At 40.3% G+C, this 14,950-nt stretch overlaps 2 protein-coding genes across 3 annotated transcripts; both read right to left on the reverse strand.

The window, feature by feature from the left end:
- Positions 1–1,896: 1,896 nt before the first annotated feature.
- On the reverse strand, positions 1,897–12,580 carry mtmr2 (myotubularin related protein 2). 2 transcript variants are annotated; one of them, XM_082549342.1, is made up of 16 exons: positions 11,028–12,580; positions 9,317–9,419; positions 9,195–9,218; positions 9,026–9,089; positions 8,847–8,941; positions 8,673–8,774; positions 8,241–8,345; positions 7,356–7,439; positions 7,121–7,270; positions 6,836–7,024; positions 5,803–5,988; positions 5,507–5,713; positions 5,334–5,426; positions 5,119–5,232; positions 4,767–4,943; positions 1,897–3,693 (listed from the first exon to the last, which is right to left on the reverse strand). In XM_082549342.1, exons 1-16 carry the CDS (start codon positions 11,105–11,107, stop codon positions 3,529–3,531), a joined length of 1,938 nt encoding a protein of 645 aa, XP_082405468.1. In that variant the 5' UTR covers positions 11,108–12,580; the 3' UTR covers positions 1,897–3,528. The 2 variants fall into 2 exon arrangements, with proteins under 2 accessions (XP_082405468.1, XP_082405467.1); XM_082549341.1 differs by having other exon boundaries at positions 9,026–9,092.
- Positions 12,581–12,689: 109 nt separating this feature from the next.
- Positions 12,690–14,934, reverse strand: cwc15 (CWC15 spliceosome associated protein homolog). The gene is made up of 7 exons (XM_082549350.1): positions 14,838–14,934; positions 14,021–14,162; positions 13,714–13,826; positions 13,492–13,592; positions 13,287–13,397; positions 13,047–13,174; positions 12,690–12,942 (listed from the first exon to the last, which is right to left on the reverse strand). Exons 2-7 carry the CDS (start codon positions 14,149–14,151, stop codon positions 12,813–12,815), a joined length of 714 nt encoding a protein of 237 aa, XP_082405476.1. The 5' UTR covers positions 14,152–14,162; positions 14,838–14,934; the 3' UTR covers positions 12,690–12,812.
- Between the last annotated feature and the right edge of the window lie 16 nt (positions 14,935–14,950).

A 14,950-nucleotide genomic window follows, 5' to 3' on the forward strand; every position in this document is an offset into this window, starting at 1 on the left:
CCAATAGCCACTGTGTATGTTTAGCTATCAGGAACCTAAACAGTATCTGATACCTGTACTTCTAAACCGTTTTCCAGTCTTTCTATCCCAGACAGATGTCTCTATTCTGTTTAAAATAACTATTTCAGGTTTTTTGTATATATGCAAGTTGAACTACTGAAACTCAGTAGTTTGTATGGCCCCAAAAAAGGTTGCAATCATGCCCGACAACATCGGGGCATGCCGCTAATGAGACAATGGATAGGGTCTTGGGGGATCTCCTCACAGATCTGGATCAGGGCATCACTGAGCTCCTAGACAGTGTGAGGTGCAAACTGCTGTCAGTTTGCACCTCACACTGTCAGTAGTCTGATGGACTAAAACTTAAAATCCCAGAAGTGTGCTGTTTGATTTGTGTGGATTGGATTAGATGTGGACTGAATTTAGGTCAGGTGAGCATGAGGACCAGTCAATCATATTTATTCTGTCATTCTCCAGGAACTTCCTGCATACTTTTGCCACATTGAGGCTGGGCATTGTTGTGCACCAATAAGAACTGAGGACCCACTGCAGCAGTGTACGGCCTGAACCTGCATCCTGGTACCTAATGGTAGTCAGGATGCTGTTGCCTAGCCTGCAGAGGCCTGTGTATCTTTTCATGAATTATCCTCACAAGACCATCACTAATCCACCACCAAACTGGTCATACTAATTGATATTACAGGCAGCATAACATTCATAACGTCCATGCTGGAAGAGTTGCAAAATATAAAACTAGTGAAAAAAAAGTCAATGCCCTCCACTTATAAAACCATTCCTGTTTGCAAACATAAATGGAAATACAGTATATCCAGTAGCAAGCTTGACTGATAGGGTTTCATTACATATTATTCTTTTCAGCTATGCTTTTACTGCATTGGCAGTGTATTTGGGATCATTGTCACGTTGAGAAATTAAGCTGTTGCCAAACGGATCCTTTCCAGTCACTGGATGTGATTCAGTCACAAACCAAAACAAAACCAATTTTAAAACGCTAATCTTAAACTCTATATCCTAAGTAAACAACTGAAAAAACACAAATATGCCAGAACTGTGGTCCCATTTCATTGTTTATTTATTTCTTATTACTGTTTTGTTAGTTTATCTCTTCCATGTTTTTTCCTCTCATAAATTTAATTACCCACTGTGCAGTTAGCAAAATCAGTGTTGTGGGTACTGACTTTTACCTTCTGTATGTTCAAAATGTTACAGTGCTTAGTCAACATAACAAGTTGATTAACCCCCCCCCCCCCCAAACAAACAAACAAACAAACAAAAACAAATAAAACCCAACAGATTGTATATAAAGACGTTCATGATTTGTCATTTTTGTATAGAAAGTGTAAAGTTTATACACCATGGTCTTTACTGGTTTGATCCACCTGTTGCAACCATAATGGGACTTGTGTCTTCTCCCAAATATGAACCAGGAATCTTTTGCTTGTTAAACATGTAAACCACAACACTATGGACTCACCCGTGTAACAGTTGAGTACTACACGCGAAACCATCCCTATGAATTTTATACCTGCAAATTCTCAGTTTTAAAAAAGTGTCGCTCCACGAGTGCTCCGATTGTCTTACATTTGCAAGGTCTTCTATGAGTGAAGTGAGGTTCTTGATATTGTGTACTGGAATAACTAACCAATAAGTAAAAAAATACATAAATTGAGATAGAGGAAATACCTTCAGTTGTAGTCTTTCTTGATGAAATTGTTCAATGCAAACAAAATTAGGAGACTTCTGGTTCACAAATAGCTGTTTGTATTGTAATTAATTACAAGCCTCAAGCTACAAGCTTCTTGTATAGTATACACATGCATACATATGCACAATGCCTTTTTTTTTTTTTAAAAACCCCCCAAAAAAGGCCAAAAGTTGACTACACAGCATCAGCACTTTTATTAAACTTTTTAACACATTGGCAGTTAAGAGTACAGTTGGATGTTCCTGATGCCTGCAGTATATCAATTTCCAAATTCAAGTGTTGATCTAATGAAGTGCATACAGGACTGCAGCCTCTTTGCAACCACATGGAATGGTGTCACTTAGACAGCTGTGCATTTTAAAAGGATTGCAACGATCAAGATCAGTGGCAGACATGATTTACATACAAATATAGCTGCATGAATTCAATGTAAAAGTCACATGAAGAATCTATTACTGGGTGACGGATGTCTTAACGCTACTATATAAAGATAAAACAGAGAATAAATGAATGTTTTCAGATTGTAATTTGGTATTAGGTTACCCCACAGTCACACTGTAAATTCCAGACTTTTATCCTTCTTAATTTACAGTAAAAGGCACTCTTTGTCCTATTTTTATGGAAAGATCAGAAATAGGGCTAGTGTTATTAGAGTTGGCTAATATCTGAAACACGAAACCACAAAACCCAAGAAATTGACTGGAGGATGCTGCTGTTGTTAGCAACATGCTAATGTGACAAACCATACTGAATCCTTGAGTTGCAGCTTTATTGCAATTATTTGAATACGCAGCAAAAAGGCTACAGGCTGAAACCATCACATTGTTCTTTTGTCATTTTCCCAGTCATTCAGGACAAGGCACGGGTACTTATTCAAATTTGCAAAACGACATAAAAAGCCCATTATTTGTGTAGTTACACATTCTTCTGCCAAAAAGATTGGCTGATAATAGCTTTAAAAAGCCTCTGCGAGAATTGTTCCCATAGGACTCCTGGGACAAATGAGCTATTGCATAATCTTTGCAGCTTATTAATATTGCATGGGGACGCAGCTAATCAATTCACGACACAAGACAGAAGGTGTCTGCGAGTTATAAATACACATCTGGAACGAAAGATAATAAATAATGTTAAATAGTTGGAAAAAGGAAACTTACAAAAGATAAACCACTTGGTGAGAGAAATGTCACGCATGACAAAAAAACGTTTGGTCTCAACAATCTAAAAAGATTTGTAAAGCTAACCCTAACTGCTTTTTAATGCACTTTATAACTACTTTTTTTTTTAATATCAGAAGAAGCTAACATCACAGCCCTTAAGCTACATTTCATTTTAATATTTATCAACTCAACAATTTGTTTTAGTCCGTGTTTCCTTGTGCTAAAAATCACTTCTGCAGCACTGCATAGCCTCACGGTTCCTTCAGTTATAGTGCTTTCAAATCAATAGCAAGAAATGAGGCAAGTGTTCCTATAAAGTATATAAGGCATAAACATTTAGTGTACTTAAAACAAAACACTGATTGTAGGTAGGTCGATATGCTAAACAGTCCTTGCTATTCTGGGTACGTATCCTCTCAACCTCAGAGGAGGAATACATATGGCTGTAGGCAGGTGGTCTGAGACAGACACTTCTGTTGCAAGCAGGCTCTACATGACCTGTGAGAGATGCAAATACAGTAACAAATACTACTTATTCTGACTTTTGGTGGTAGTGTATCAAAGCGGCTTATTACTGCTGTATGACACCTTCTCACAAGTGCGGTTCAGCTTCTGTGACCGTCAACCGAGGGTTGAGTAGCGTCAAACAAAGGTCTGCACCGGAGTGATGGAGCGTGTGGGCGAGCCTGGCCGCTCAGAGGCGGAGGAAGCTGAGCGATTGGCCACCTCTCGCTGTAATTCGTCTACCCTTTTCTGCAGCTCGGCGCGCTTTGCTAATAGCTCCTTGTAGCGCTGATGAATTGGTTCCTGGTAAAAGGGAGGGAGAAAAAAAAGAAAGTTAATTGAGTAAAATTAAGTGCACGAGTGCCAACCTCTGCCCTATTCTCTCAACTTTTTCTCTGCATGCGTTCCCAGTTCCAGGTGGACAGGGCAGGGACTCTTCATCTGGGATTACCTAGACCTAGACTGTGAATTTCCTCACGATAAAGCTGTAGCTGGTACTTCATTCTTTCTTTTTCTTGCCCATCTACCTGCCTGCTACCATGCCACACATCACCTTAGTTTCCTCCCAGATGGCAAAGTTTTTTCAGTTACGGAAGACATCCCACCTTCAGATCCTGGACGAGTCCCTAGTTTGTCAAAAACTGGTTCATAAGCCGATGACGAAGTGTGAACACACTGCACTGGGTGCTTTGTGCAACAATGTTAAGAACATCACACAGTCACATCCATTTATGCTCGCCGTTACAGTGCAGGTAGCTTCTGCAGTATTCTCCTGAACAGCAGGTGTCACCACTCAGACAATACTGCCACATAAACGCTGATATTAGAGAAGTCAAAGTTTCCCAGAGTCTTATCTTTTCAAACTGCTGTAACATCCCCCTCTGTGAATCTGAGCTTCAGTAGTGATGTGTCAGTAAAACAGCACAACACACCACATTATAGAAACTGAGAGGTGCACAACTGGCAGAAATGGCCAGCATCAGTGGATGTGACATCAACTTTAGCCTCAGTGCCATTTGTGAGCCACTGCAATGGTGGGTATCAAACGGCCTTTGTGCAGACTTGTATAACTGTAATGCAAAACTAATGAGCTGTCAAAATCACTAAGATCACTCATGTAGGGTGGAGATGAATCTGAAGGTATGTTTGGTGCTGTCAGTACAAAAACAACATAATGACACTGAAGAGAAACTAAGGTGATGCGTGGTGGCCAGTAGGTAGGTGAATGAGAAGCAGAATGGAGTGGCAGCCACACCTTCATAGTCTGGATAGCGCCCAGGTGTTCCCAGTTGGCAAGTAGGGGAATGTACTGTGAGTATAGGGCAGCGATCATCACACAAGTGAAGTCCAAACAACAGCAAGTCTTCCTGACGTACCTGAGGTCTCATGCGTGGGTTCCAGCGAATGTAGTAGCCAACCCAAAGCTCCAGGTGGCGTAAGCTGACTGCTGGGAACAGTACATGGTTAGAGTAGTTCACATACAAAGGATTGGTGAAGTCCTCCAGCTGGCTGTTAATATATGACCACAATGAGACTGTCCTCTTGGGAATCTCCTGTAACAAAAAAGGAATGTGATTACACAAACCATACGAGTGAAAAACTAATTCATTCTTGTGCCATCTCTGATTCGTATTATGCTAGTTATTAAGCTGTATTATCCCAAGTAAAACGATAATGAGAGGGGGGAAAAAAAAACCCATAAAATACCGAGAAACCAAATGAGCTTACTTCTTTTAACCTCTGCTGTTCACTGTTGCACAAGAATGTCCCAAAAAGGCAGCTGTACAGGTGATCCAGGATGGTCACCAGGAAGTAATCATTAAACTCAAAGGCGGCAGGAAACTTGAATTTAAAAAAACAAAACAAAAAACAGCTTGATTGCAATCCTTGAAAGAACCTTTTCCTAAACATTTCAGAACCTTAACTCAATATGTGTCACTTACCTGACGAGTTAACTGCCAGACACAATCAATAAACTGAATGAAAACAGGTGAGCGATCTGCATCCGTGTGGTTCTTATCTCCGTGACCAATGCGCTGCCAGAAACAGGAGCATAAGGAATCAGTGATGAAACTAGACTTCCAGCTGGACCGAAGTGGAAAAATAATCTGTTTACCAGTTGGAAGCGATGACCAAAGCTCAGCCACTCTTTCTCAAGCAGCACTTCAAAGCCGCGAATGGTGCGGTAGTAACCATCCAACATGAGCATAGACAAGGAGGTGAGCTGAGCCGTGCGGTCCCAGCCGTCGCTGCAGTGCACCACAACCGACGTTTTCCCTGACTCCACTTTGTCTGCGATCCTCAGCGCTCCAGCCAGGATCAGCTACAAACACAGGACCAGAAACACACAAACCATTATCACTGCAATATTTTTACAATGTCCTTTCCCAACCGATGGGTCACTATGCTCACCTTGATGTGCTCAAGCCAATGAGTGGACTCCAGATTGGAGAGCCAGTGGGAGTCCTCGATATTGGGGTAGACAACTTCCTTCAGCTTGCGGAGCGACTCCCTCATCACGTGGATATTGTGAATATCCAAGAAAACCAGCTCAGCGTTTTGATAGGCATCCTCGCTTTCATATCCACCCCCTTTCATCTGTGGGAAAGTAGAGGATGCAGTGGTTACTAAGATCCACGGGGCACAGAACAGAAAAACAGATCCAGTTAAATTATTGCCAACGAGACAGTCCTGAATCAGTAGTAGTAGAAGCTACATTAAGCAGCAAGGTCACCACAGCAGGTAGAGTTTTTAATGCCGGATGCCTTTCCTGACGTGGTCCTAAAGGGGATTTGTGTCTCTAGCTGGAAACAAACCAGGGACCTTTTTGCTTGCCAAGTGAATGCGTTAACCACTACACCACTGTAGGCACGACACAATAGAAACTAGTGATCTTCTAGCTAAAGAGCTCAGATTTTACCTTACTGCTCAAATATAGTACTGATTGCATGCTTTATTTACTTTAATCTGCAAAGACAACGCATAGCTAATACACTGTACCAGCTAAAAACTCAAAACTGTGCTTGATGATGCACAGCAAATAATAAAAGATAAGAATCTAAATCTGGCTACGGCTCCATACGAGCCTCTTCATTTTGGACTTTCGTGTTTATTTTTAGAATCTATTGGGAGATCTTTCATCCACGCTTTGAAACAAGCCTTGAATCAAACTTTGTTTCAGCTCTCTTTCCCCTTCCAATAATGCACACACGATCACCGTTAAGGATAGCTACTCTCTTTGACATCATGAACAACCACGAGTAGAAAAAGACTGTCTGAAATGGACCATTGAGAAAAGTCTGAAGCCTGACCTTTTGGCTCACTGGGATTACTATTATTGTCATTGTTATTATTTGAAGCTTTGGCCATGTTTAACATATGTATCAATCACTGTAACACAATGTAAAGTGGGTCCCATTAAATAAATATAATTTAGAAAATGGACCTTGTTGGCAGCAGCGTTGACGCTGGGTCTGGCATCAAAAATGAAGAGTTTATGTGACTGAGCATTAGCATCCATGATCGCCTGCAGGTATTTCTCATCCTCTTTGCTGCGCTTCCCGTTCACCCCAACCATCGGCTGACTGCAGCGTGTCACTGTTGCCTGGCTCTCTGGATGGATCCATGACAACACCTTTAAATAATGTGTAGCAGAATATCAGCACAGACTGTCCTGCAAGCCGGGCACACACAGACAATTATAGTACCGCTGAAAAATACGGTCGCTCACCGGTATCCTTCCCTTTGCTCGGAAGGCAGCGACTCTTTTCAGCTCCTCGTCTGGTATGTTAACAGGCACTGCCAGTGTTGATGGGTACGTGTCGCACAGCTCATAGTGATCGTTTACTTTAGTTATCCTCCAGCTTTCATTGGGTATACCCTTGACAAAAAAAGAAAAGACATAAGTAACCGGTTTTATGAGTGCACTTTAACATTTAACAAAGCATTCTGCATAACTTAAGTACCTGTCTTTTATACTCTGAGAGAGCATCATACACCTTCCATCCATTTTCAGGAAACACCTGCCCATATTCAAAGGCAAAGATTTGCTGTGGAGAGTGGGGGAGACATTTTTCAGTTGGTTGTACACGAAAAACAGTTTGTGCACTTTGTAAAAGACCTGTGAAAGTTAGACCTGTGAAAAACTAAGTACACTCCACAATTCAGTATCTTATGTAACCATCTTTAAGAGCAACAATTTGAAGTAATCATTTTCTGTATGACGTTATCAGTGTCTTGCATGATGGTGGAGGAATTTTAGCCCACTCTTGAACACGTTGCTTGAGGTCATTGAGGTTTGCAGGTATTTGTTTAGGCACAGCATTTCAAATGGTTTGAGGTCTGGACTGGCCATTATGTTTTACATTTGAAACTGTGCTTGGGATCATTATCTTATTAAATGACCCAATTAGGGCCAAGCTTTAACTGTTGAACAGATGGCTTCACATTTGACTCTAAAATACTTTAGTTCTCTGGCTCTCCTCCACAGCGTGTCTTTGTCCTGTCTTCCTCCCCTAACCCCTAACTGGTCACGAGTGATGGCCGCCCCTCCCTGAGCCTGGTTCTGCTGGAGCTTCCTTCCTGTTAAATGGGAGTTTTTCCTTCCAAATGTTGCCAAAGTGCTTGCTCATAAGGGGTCGTCTGATTTTTGGAGTTTTGCCTGTATTATTGGAGGGTCTTTACCTTATAATACAAAGTGCCACGAGGCAACTGTTGCTGTGATTTGGTTCTATATAAATCTAACTGAATTAAAATTGAACTTAGTTTTCAGAGGACTACGAATATGTGTTTCCCAGTACTGTATGTGCAGGACTATAAAGTCAGCAACAGCATTGCTGGGCAGTACTTACCAGCCCATTGGAAACAGGAAAAGCGAATTTCATCAGCACTTCAAAAATGGACTTCCTGAGGGTGTCCTCCATCTGTTTGTGTGCAAATCGTAGATTACGAACATCCTGTAGAAATGCAGAGCAACAAATCATGGAAAAACTCAAGGGCTAGCAGCTGTATGCAAGTATCATTTCATCACAGCCAAGCGTTATTACCAAGAAAGGTAACGTAGAAGTAGACCTTTGTAAAACTTCACTATAGCCCAGCTCTGTCTCTGCTTCTCAGTTGAATAACTGTAAACTACTTGGCTATTTTGCAACTTAGCGATTCTGTTTTTTGTTTTGTGCATTTTATGTTCAATATAAGTATTTGTTGTGCCTGAAAATGAACAAATAAATGAAATGAAATGAATGAAAGCAGTAATTCTTTACAACTTTCACAAGCTTACTCACTTTGCACACCAGCCCATAGGACACATCGCGACTCGAAGCGTTTCCAATCCTTTCCACGCGACTCACCACCCCAAGTGGCAAGTCCAACATAAATGTTGAGTCCTGGAAATCAGCCAGACATTAACAAAAAACATAAATCTTCAAAATACAAATTAAAAATAATCAATAACATACCCTGTCCATAGATTTAAAGAATAGCCTGTAGTTGGTGACAGTCACAGTTCCCCTCAGTGCTCCAGTGAAGGGACAGAAGTAGGTGACATCTTGGGCTATGAATAAAAATAAGAGGATAAAGGTGATGATGCATTTTTGCTGTTTTGATGGGCTGTGATTGCAGATGAAAGGAAACCTACCCATGTCTTGCACGGTTTCATTTGGAAGCAACTGCAGTTCTTCTTTGTCTGAATCTCTGATGGCCTGCTGGAAACATATCATCTTTAGTTCTGAGTGGTCTCTTGACTGGAAATGTTACTCAAACATATAGGATAGGATGGGTAAAATTAAATGTGTAAAATCATCTACCTTGGCAGATATTTTGGGCTTGACCTGCAAAAAGAAGAGGAGAGCCACGCTTCAGTTTTTAAATTAAAAAAAAATGTTTTAATAGAAAAATAATAGCGGTGAAACATATGCAGGTCACTAACCCTGAGCTCTGGGGAAAACTCTGCAGAGGTGGACACAGAATCCGAGGACATAGCAGATGGTGGTTTGGCCTGGGCAGAGCGGTCAGAGCGAGAGGTGGAAGTGCTGGTGGAAAGTGACATCACACAAGTGAGAACCATTTATTAGGTGCAGTCTTTTCTTTTTTGGGGGGAGTTTTTTTTTTTACATATCTATACGTATTCGTATATGTAATGACAGAAGACTCAATGACTAAAAAAAACAGAGACATCTGTTGAGATTGGCCCTTTTTTTTTCTCAGACTGAGACAAAAATTTGTTAAATGTATATTTTTCATTTTCCAGATCCCCTCTGATGGATCTGGGCATGCACAATGCCCTCAAGGAGTCGTATAACTGAGGTTAAGTTTAAAATTATACAGGATACGAACACTAAAATGCAAAAATGTAAGATTTTAAAACAGATTACAATTCCGGCAGCATGCTCATCACCCGGTGACATCAGGGCGAGGGGTTAGTGTCTTGTGTCGGACTACTGATTTCACCATGTGCACACGTACCTGACCTTGCAATACTACTCACATGGAATGAGCTACTAATCCCTTTCTCATTTCTCTTAATAGTTTTTCTATATTCATTTGTATGCGCAAAAAATATTACCTTGGAACAGCTGCATTTTTAAGTACCTCTGAGCATATCTTAAACTTAACCTGAATTATCAGACTCCTACTTTATATGCATGCCTATAAAGTAATTGTCAGAAATGAAAAATATACATATACTTGACTAAACTAAATTATGTTCTCCGTTATAATTAGAATATCATCTGGAAATTTTGATCTGTATTAGACCATCTAATGGTGTTTTTGTGATGGAGCGTGTCACGTTTGCTCAATCCAACATGAAAGCTGAATGAGATTTGCATTTTCATTTTTCAACTAAGAAGTTTATGTCAAAAAGCTATTCTACATGTTTTATTTTGCAGTACTATAAAATACAACTATATCGCAAAAGAAAGTGAAACTAGTTGTTTTTGTAATGAGATTTTTATTTACTGTATTTTAATTAACCCATATTGAGAGGGATTTTTTGTGTTTTGATTTGTTTTTTTAAATTGCAGATCCCGATTCAATTTTATGGCAAAAGGAGCCAGTGAAAACTTCAGGCTTTTATTTATGTCGACGGAACTTCTTTTCTAATCCATCTTCAAAAATATCTGATATACGAAACTAAAACGCTACAGCAATTATTAGATATGTGCAAACCACAACATTTTGAGGCAAATCAGACGTGGCTGTGAAGAAAATGTTCTAAAAATATTTCATGATTTGAGAAAGTGTTTTTAACTTGTCTGGCCCACACGAGCGCAAACTGGGCTCTATGTTGTCCATGGACTGAAATAAGTTTGACACTGTTTGGGCAAACACTCTACTACATCGAGGCTCTGTTAGCTTCCGTTTGACATTTCTATCACATCACAGCCTGAGTGATTACTGGAGCGGATCGATAAAACTGCGTTGTCCTAATTTACAGTTTAAGCTGCGTTGGTCTCGTAGCGCTCGTAGGACACCGTCACTGGTGGATAACATTAGTCACAGCGGAAAAGCTTACAAGAAGTGTACTGAAGTTAGACACGCTTAACTTTAGCTATAAAGCCTTAATAACTAACCCATGCCGATAGTGTCAAAACTTTTGGTTAGCTTAAAAGGCGGTGTCTGGCGGTGAGTTTAGCTACCTGGACAATGAATCTACACTCGGCTGTCGGGAAGAGGAGCGCTTCGAGCCCAAGCTGTCGACACTCCCGCTCTTCTCCATGTTCTCCTTCTTCAAGTGTTTGGATAACCGGTATTGCGAGTCAAGACTTTACCGCTAAAGAGCCACTGAACGCTTTTAAATCCCTCCTCCGAGTGAAGCAAATCCCCACAAACAAAAGGAAGCTGCCATCTTTTCCCAGAAGCCTCCCAATCCCCGTCACAGGCAGGATCGTTGGAGGGCGCGCCCTCTGCTGTCTCTCTGTGGAACTACAACTGATCGCGTGCAACGCGTTTCTCTCGTGCCAAACCTCTGGCTACGCAGTAGAAAGTGGATGACAGGATAATGCTTATTTTTAATGAAGACGTACACATTGTCTAATTATCCACCCAACGTCCACGTGGGTAATGTCACTGCCTTGGGTCCATAATAATGAATGCTGGAATAATGAAATGGCTAAAGTGCAGTAAAATTAACTTTAGTACTGACAGTAACTTAAATCGTGTTTACATTCGTGTCAATGAAAGACTTAATGCAAGAACAATAGAAATAGTCACTTTTGTTTGACTTTACTGCTACTTTCTATTGAATGAGATGAAGCTGATAATTTCAAATGCAAAATGGATTTTAGACAAGAAGTCTACTGTATGCAGCTAGGTTTAATAAGAAGGGAGAAGCTGTATCTGCATGGAAATACACCAAAATTAAATGTGCTCAAATTGTTCAACAATTCTGCATAATTACAGACAATTCATTAAATGAGTAATAAACTGGGAATATTCTAATCTTGATGAAGTGGAACATGTAGTTTGGATAAGATTAACATAAAACTTGCACCTTTATTTTACTGGAAAGTTTTGTGTGTATAGGATAACAGTATCCTGGTGACTGATGTGCTTTTGATTTTTCAGTCTTTTTATTTTTAAGGGTTCATAAAGCAGTTTAATATGAAGACACTTTATTGAAAAAAAGAATTCCACAAGAAATGTGACAGACTGACAGGGTGTATTGTGCCTTTGGGATGTGCCTGATTTAGACTTCTGCAGGAAATCCAAGTTGTACCTTCTACTGCAACCGAAACCCGTCTTAACTCTACACTGTAACCTTCCATGTCATTCAGTTGTTGCAGTCTGCATCGACCTGAGATGTAGCTATATTTCTTGAGAGGTGCAGGTCAGGTTGCGGTGTAGGGTTAAGAAGGCTTTCCGGTTACGTTACGATTTCCCACAGAAGTCTAAATCAGGCTCCAGCGCCCCTGTGCCCTTGAATAAGATAAGCAGGGAAAAAGTCAATGACACATGGCTGCATAAAGAAATAAAGGCTTGACTGCAGATCTCTACACTGTTTTGAATGAAATGTTTGTGTGCGTGGAGCGGCTAAACAGAAGGAAGATATTTCCTTGTGATGGTCTGACTGGATCCTAATCTAACTGTGCATTTGTGGAGATGCTAGTTTATATAATCTCTGCCAGCTGAAAAAAAAACCCCCAGAGAAAATAAATGTCTGGTCACATTTTAAAACTGCACTTAACTTTTGACAAATTTCACTCAAAGGATGTCACGTTGACACATTTATATACAGCATGACTGTACAGATGGATACGTGGTTAATAGCATGGATAGATGGATGACTGTACAAGTATTAATCAAGTTCTATACAGAGTTTATTTGAAAAACCATGTACCCTCCGCAACAGAGGGTAGAGGAAGGAGACCAAACACATTTGATAATAAAAACAAAAACAATACAAATGACACAGAGGAAGTCCTCTACTTTACATATTTCTCCATAAATTTCTTGTGAAATTCAGAGCGCAGTGTGTCATTCACAAAGCGTTTCTCCTTCCGTGCTTCATCCACTCCTTTGGCACAATTCTTGAACACTACGTCATCATCCCACCTTGAATAATATTAAGAAATGAAATCAAGATTAGATTTAAGAGGCCTTTTCCCCAAATACAAACCTCATCCTGTGTTTTTACTGTGTGTATAAGTGAGACATACCTTCTCTTGACTCTGAATGAATTCTGGTTCTGGTTCTGTTGCTGCTGTCCAGCCAAATTAATCAGTGGATTGCCGCTCAAGATATTTTCCATTCGAATTCTCTCCTCCTCTGCCTTTTGCTCTCGTTCCTAAGATGGAAAAAATAATATTTTACTGAATATAAAGAAGTAACATTTCTTATGTTCAAATGTAGCATCTTATTACAGTTAGTGCAAACAGAACAGCCTAAAACAAAGTTACTTTGCGTTCTTGCTCTTCAGCACGCTCTTTTTTAATCTTCTCCAATTCAGCCAAAAGAGCTGCAGTGTCATCATCATCACTATCTTCATCAGAGTCCTCGTCCTCATCATCCTAATAAAATAAAAATAATTATTAAGGGAGATTAATCAGTACTAATCACCACTCAAGTTAAATGCCCAAAATGTCTTGCATTGCAGACACTCACATCAGTGAGAGGATCATCAGCATCAAGGTTAGCAGCTGGAATCTGATCCAGTCTTGGCCTCTTTGAAGATGATGAAGAAGATGATGATGATGTGGTGTGCTCTGGAAAAAATAAGACCAACATAATGCTATATGTGAGAAAATAAATATAATCTAAAATATATTTTACATTAACAGGAAGTCTAATTTCTACAGGAAGTCTAATTTCTGCAGAAAGACCAACCTCTTGGTCCCCTCTCTCTGGTCTTTTCACGTACTGCTACACGCTCCCTCTCCTCCAGCTCTCTGCGAAAGTCACGGGCACGGACCTCCTCGGGGGCATCCTGGGTAGGCTGCCTGCAGAAGGGAGAACATTTGCAGATCAATAAACTCTAATGTTCATCCAGAATGCTTTCTGGAACACTTTCACCACTCTCACAGTGAGCAGACAGATGATGCAGTAGGAACTGATCCGAAAGCATCTTTCCCTCTAGCAAACCAGCCATCAGATCAGGTAATGATAAAACTCCATTCACATTTGATCATCTGACCTGTACTTGATCTTTGTGTGACCTGGAAGATCTCGACTGGAGTACTGCTTGGAGAGAGCACTCAAATCACCTTCTCCTTTACCCCTCCCTCCTCTTGCCGGCTCAAATGTTGGTCTTGCAGCTGTAGTCATCTTTGATGGCTCTGCAATTAGACACAGGGGACATTAAAACTATCAAACAGATGGAAAAGCTGCAAGCAGTAAAAGCAAAAAAGTCACGGTGTCCATTATCAAATTGCAGTTCCCTACAACACAACAGGCGTTTACTCCACTTATGTGTTTTATAGAAAGTCAGAAGGCTCATCTTTTTGGTTTTTAGACAAGCTGGTACAACAGTACCCTTTCCCAAATATCAACCATCCATTCATTAAACCTCAGTGGTGATCAAACCGCTTATAGTTTGCATGTGTTTCCATGTTTGCAACGTAAATAACATTTGAGAGGCATTTAGATTACAAGTTACGTAATCTTCCTAACAAATATCATTTGCTCACATGCTAAAACTCCAGGTCAATCAATTAAACCTATAATTAACAATTCTCTTATTAAACTGCGACTGTGGCATTTTAAACACTTCTTTGTAGGATAAGTATGAGCTGCCAACAGGCAAGTAAATGAAAAGAACAAATTAGCCTGCTAGCTGCTAAAGCTAAAACGCTGCTTCCTATAAAAGCCGATGAGGTTGAAAACGACAGTAATTCGAGCCTTCAGTAACACGGATAATGTTTCAGAGAAGTGATATTACAGCCAAAAATAAAGGAAATAAAAAAATCCATTAAGCAGTATTTAAAAATTAGGTTTAAAGCAACAACACTTACAAAGCCGCTACCACACGACGAAAGGAACGCTGATACAACAATCAACGTCACTTCCGGGGGAAAAAAAGATGTGTTCAGGAACACTCAGAGAAAATAGCGTGCGAAATATGAGA

Source organism: Aulonocara stuartgranti (genome assembly GCF_965226115.1).
Source record: "Aulonocara stuartgranti genome assembly, chromosome: 10".
In the NCBI taxonomy this organism is placed as follows: domain Eukaryota; kingdom Metazoa; phylum Chordata; class Actinopteri; order Cichliformes; family Cichlidae; genus Aulonocara; species Aulonocara stuartgranti.

Excerpts from the sequence above, each read along its gene's own strand:
- mtmr2 (XM_082549341.1), bottom strand. The coding sequence starts at position 11,107 with ATGGAGAAGAGCGGGAGTGTCGACAGCTTGGGCTCGAAGCGCTCCTCT. Across the intron at positions 8,775-8,846 it reads TCTTTAAATCTATGGACAGG|GACTCAACATTTATGTTGGA; the intron begins GTATGTTATTGA and ends GCTGATTTCCAG. Across the intron at positions 5,427-5,506 it reads TTGGTCATCGCTTCCAACTG|CGCATTGGTCACGGAGATAA; the intron begins GTAAACAGATTA and ends TGTTTCTGGCAG.
- cwc15 (XM_082549350.1), bottom strand. The coding sequence starts at position 14,151 with ATGACTACAGCTGCAAGACCAACATTTGAGCCGGCAAGAGGAGGGAGG. Across the intron at positions 13,827-14,020 it reads CACACAAAGATCAAGTACAG|GCAGCCTACCCAGGATGCCC; the intron begins GTCAGATGATCA and ends TCCCTTCTGCAG. Across the intron at positions 13,175-13,286 it reads CTGAAGAGCAAGAACGCAAA|GAACGAGAGCAAAAGGCAGA; the intron begins GTAACTTTGTTT and ends TTTCCATCTTAG.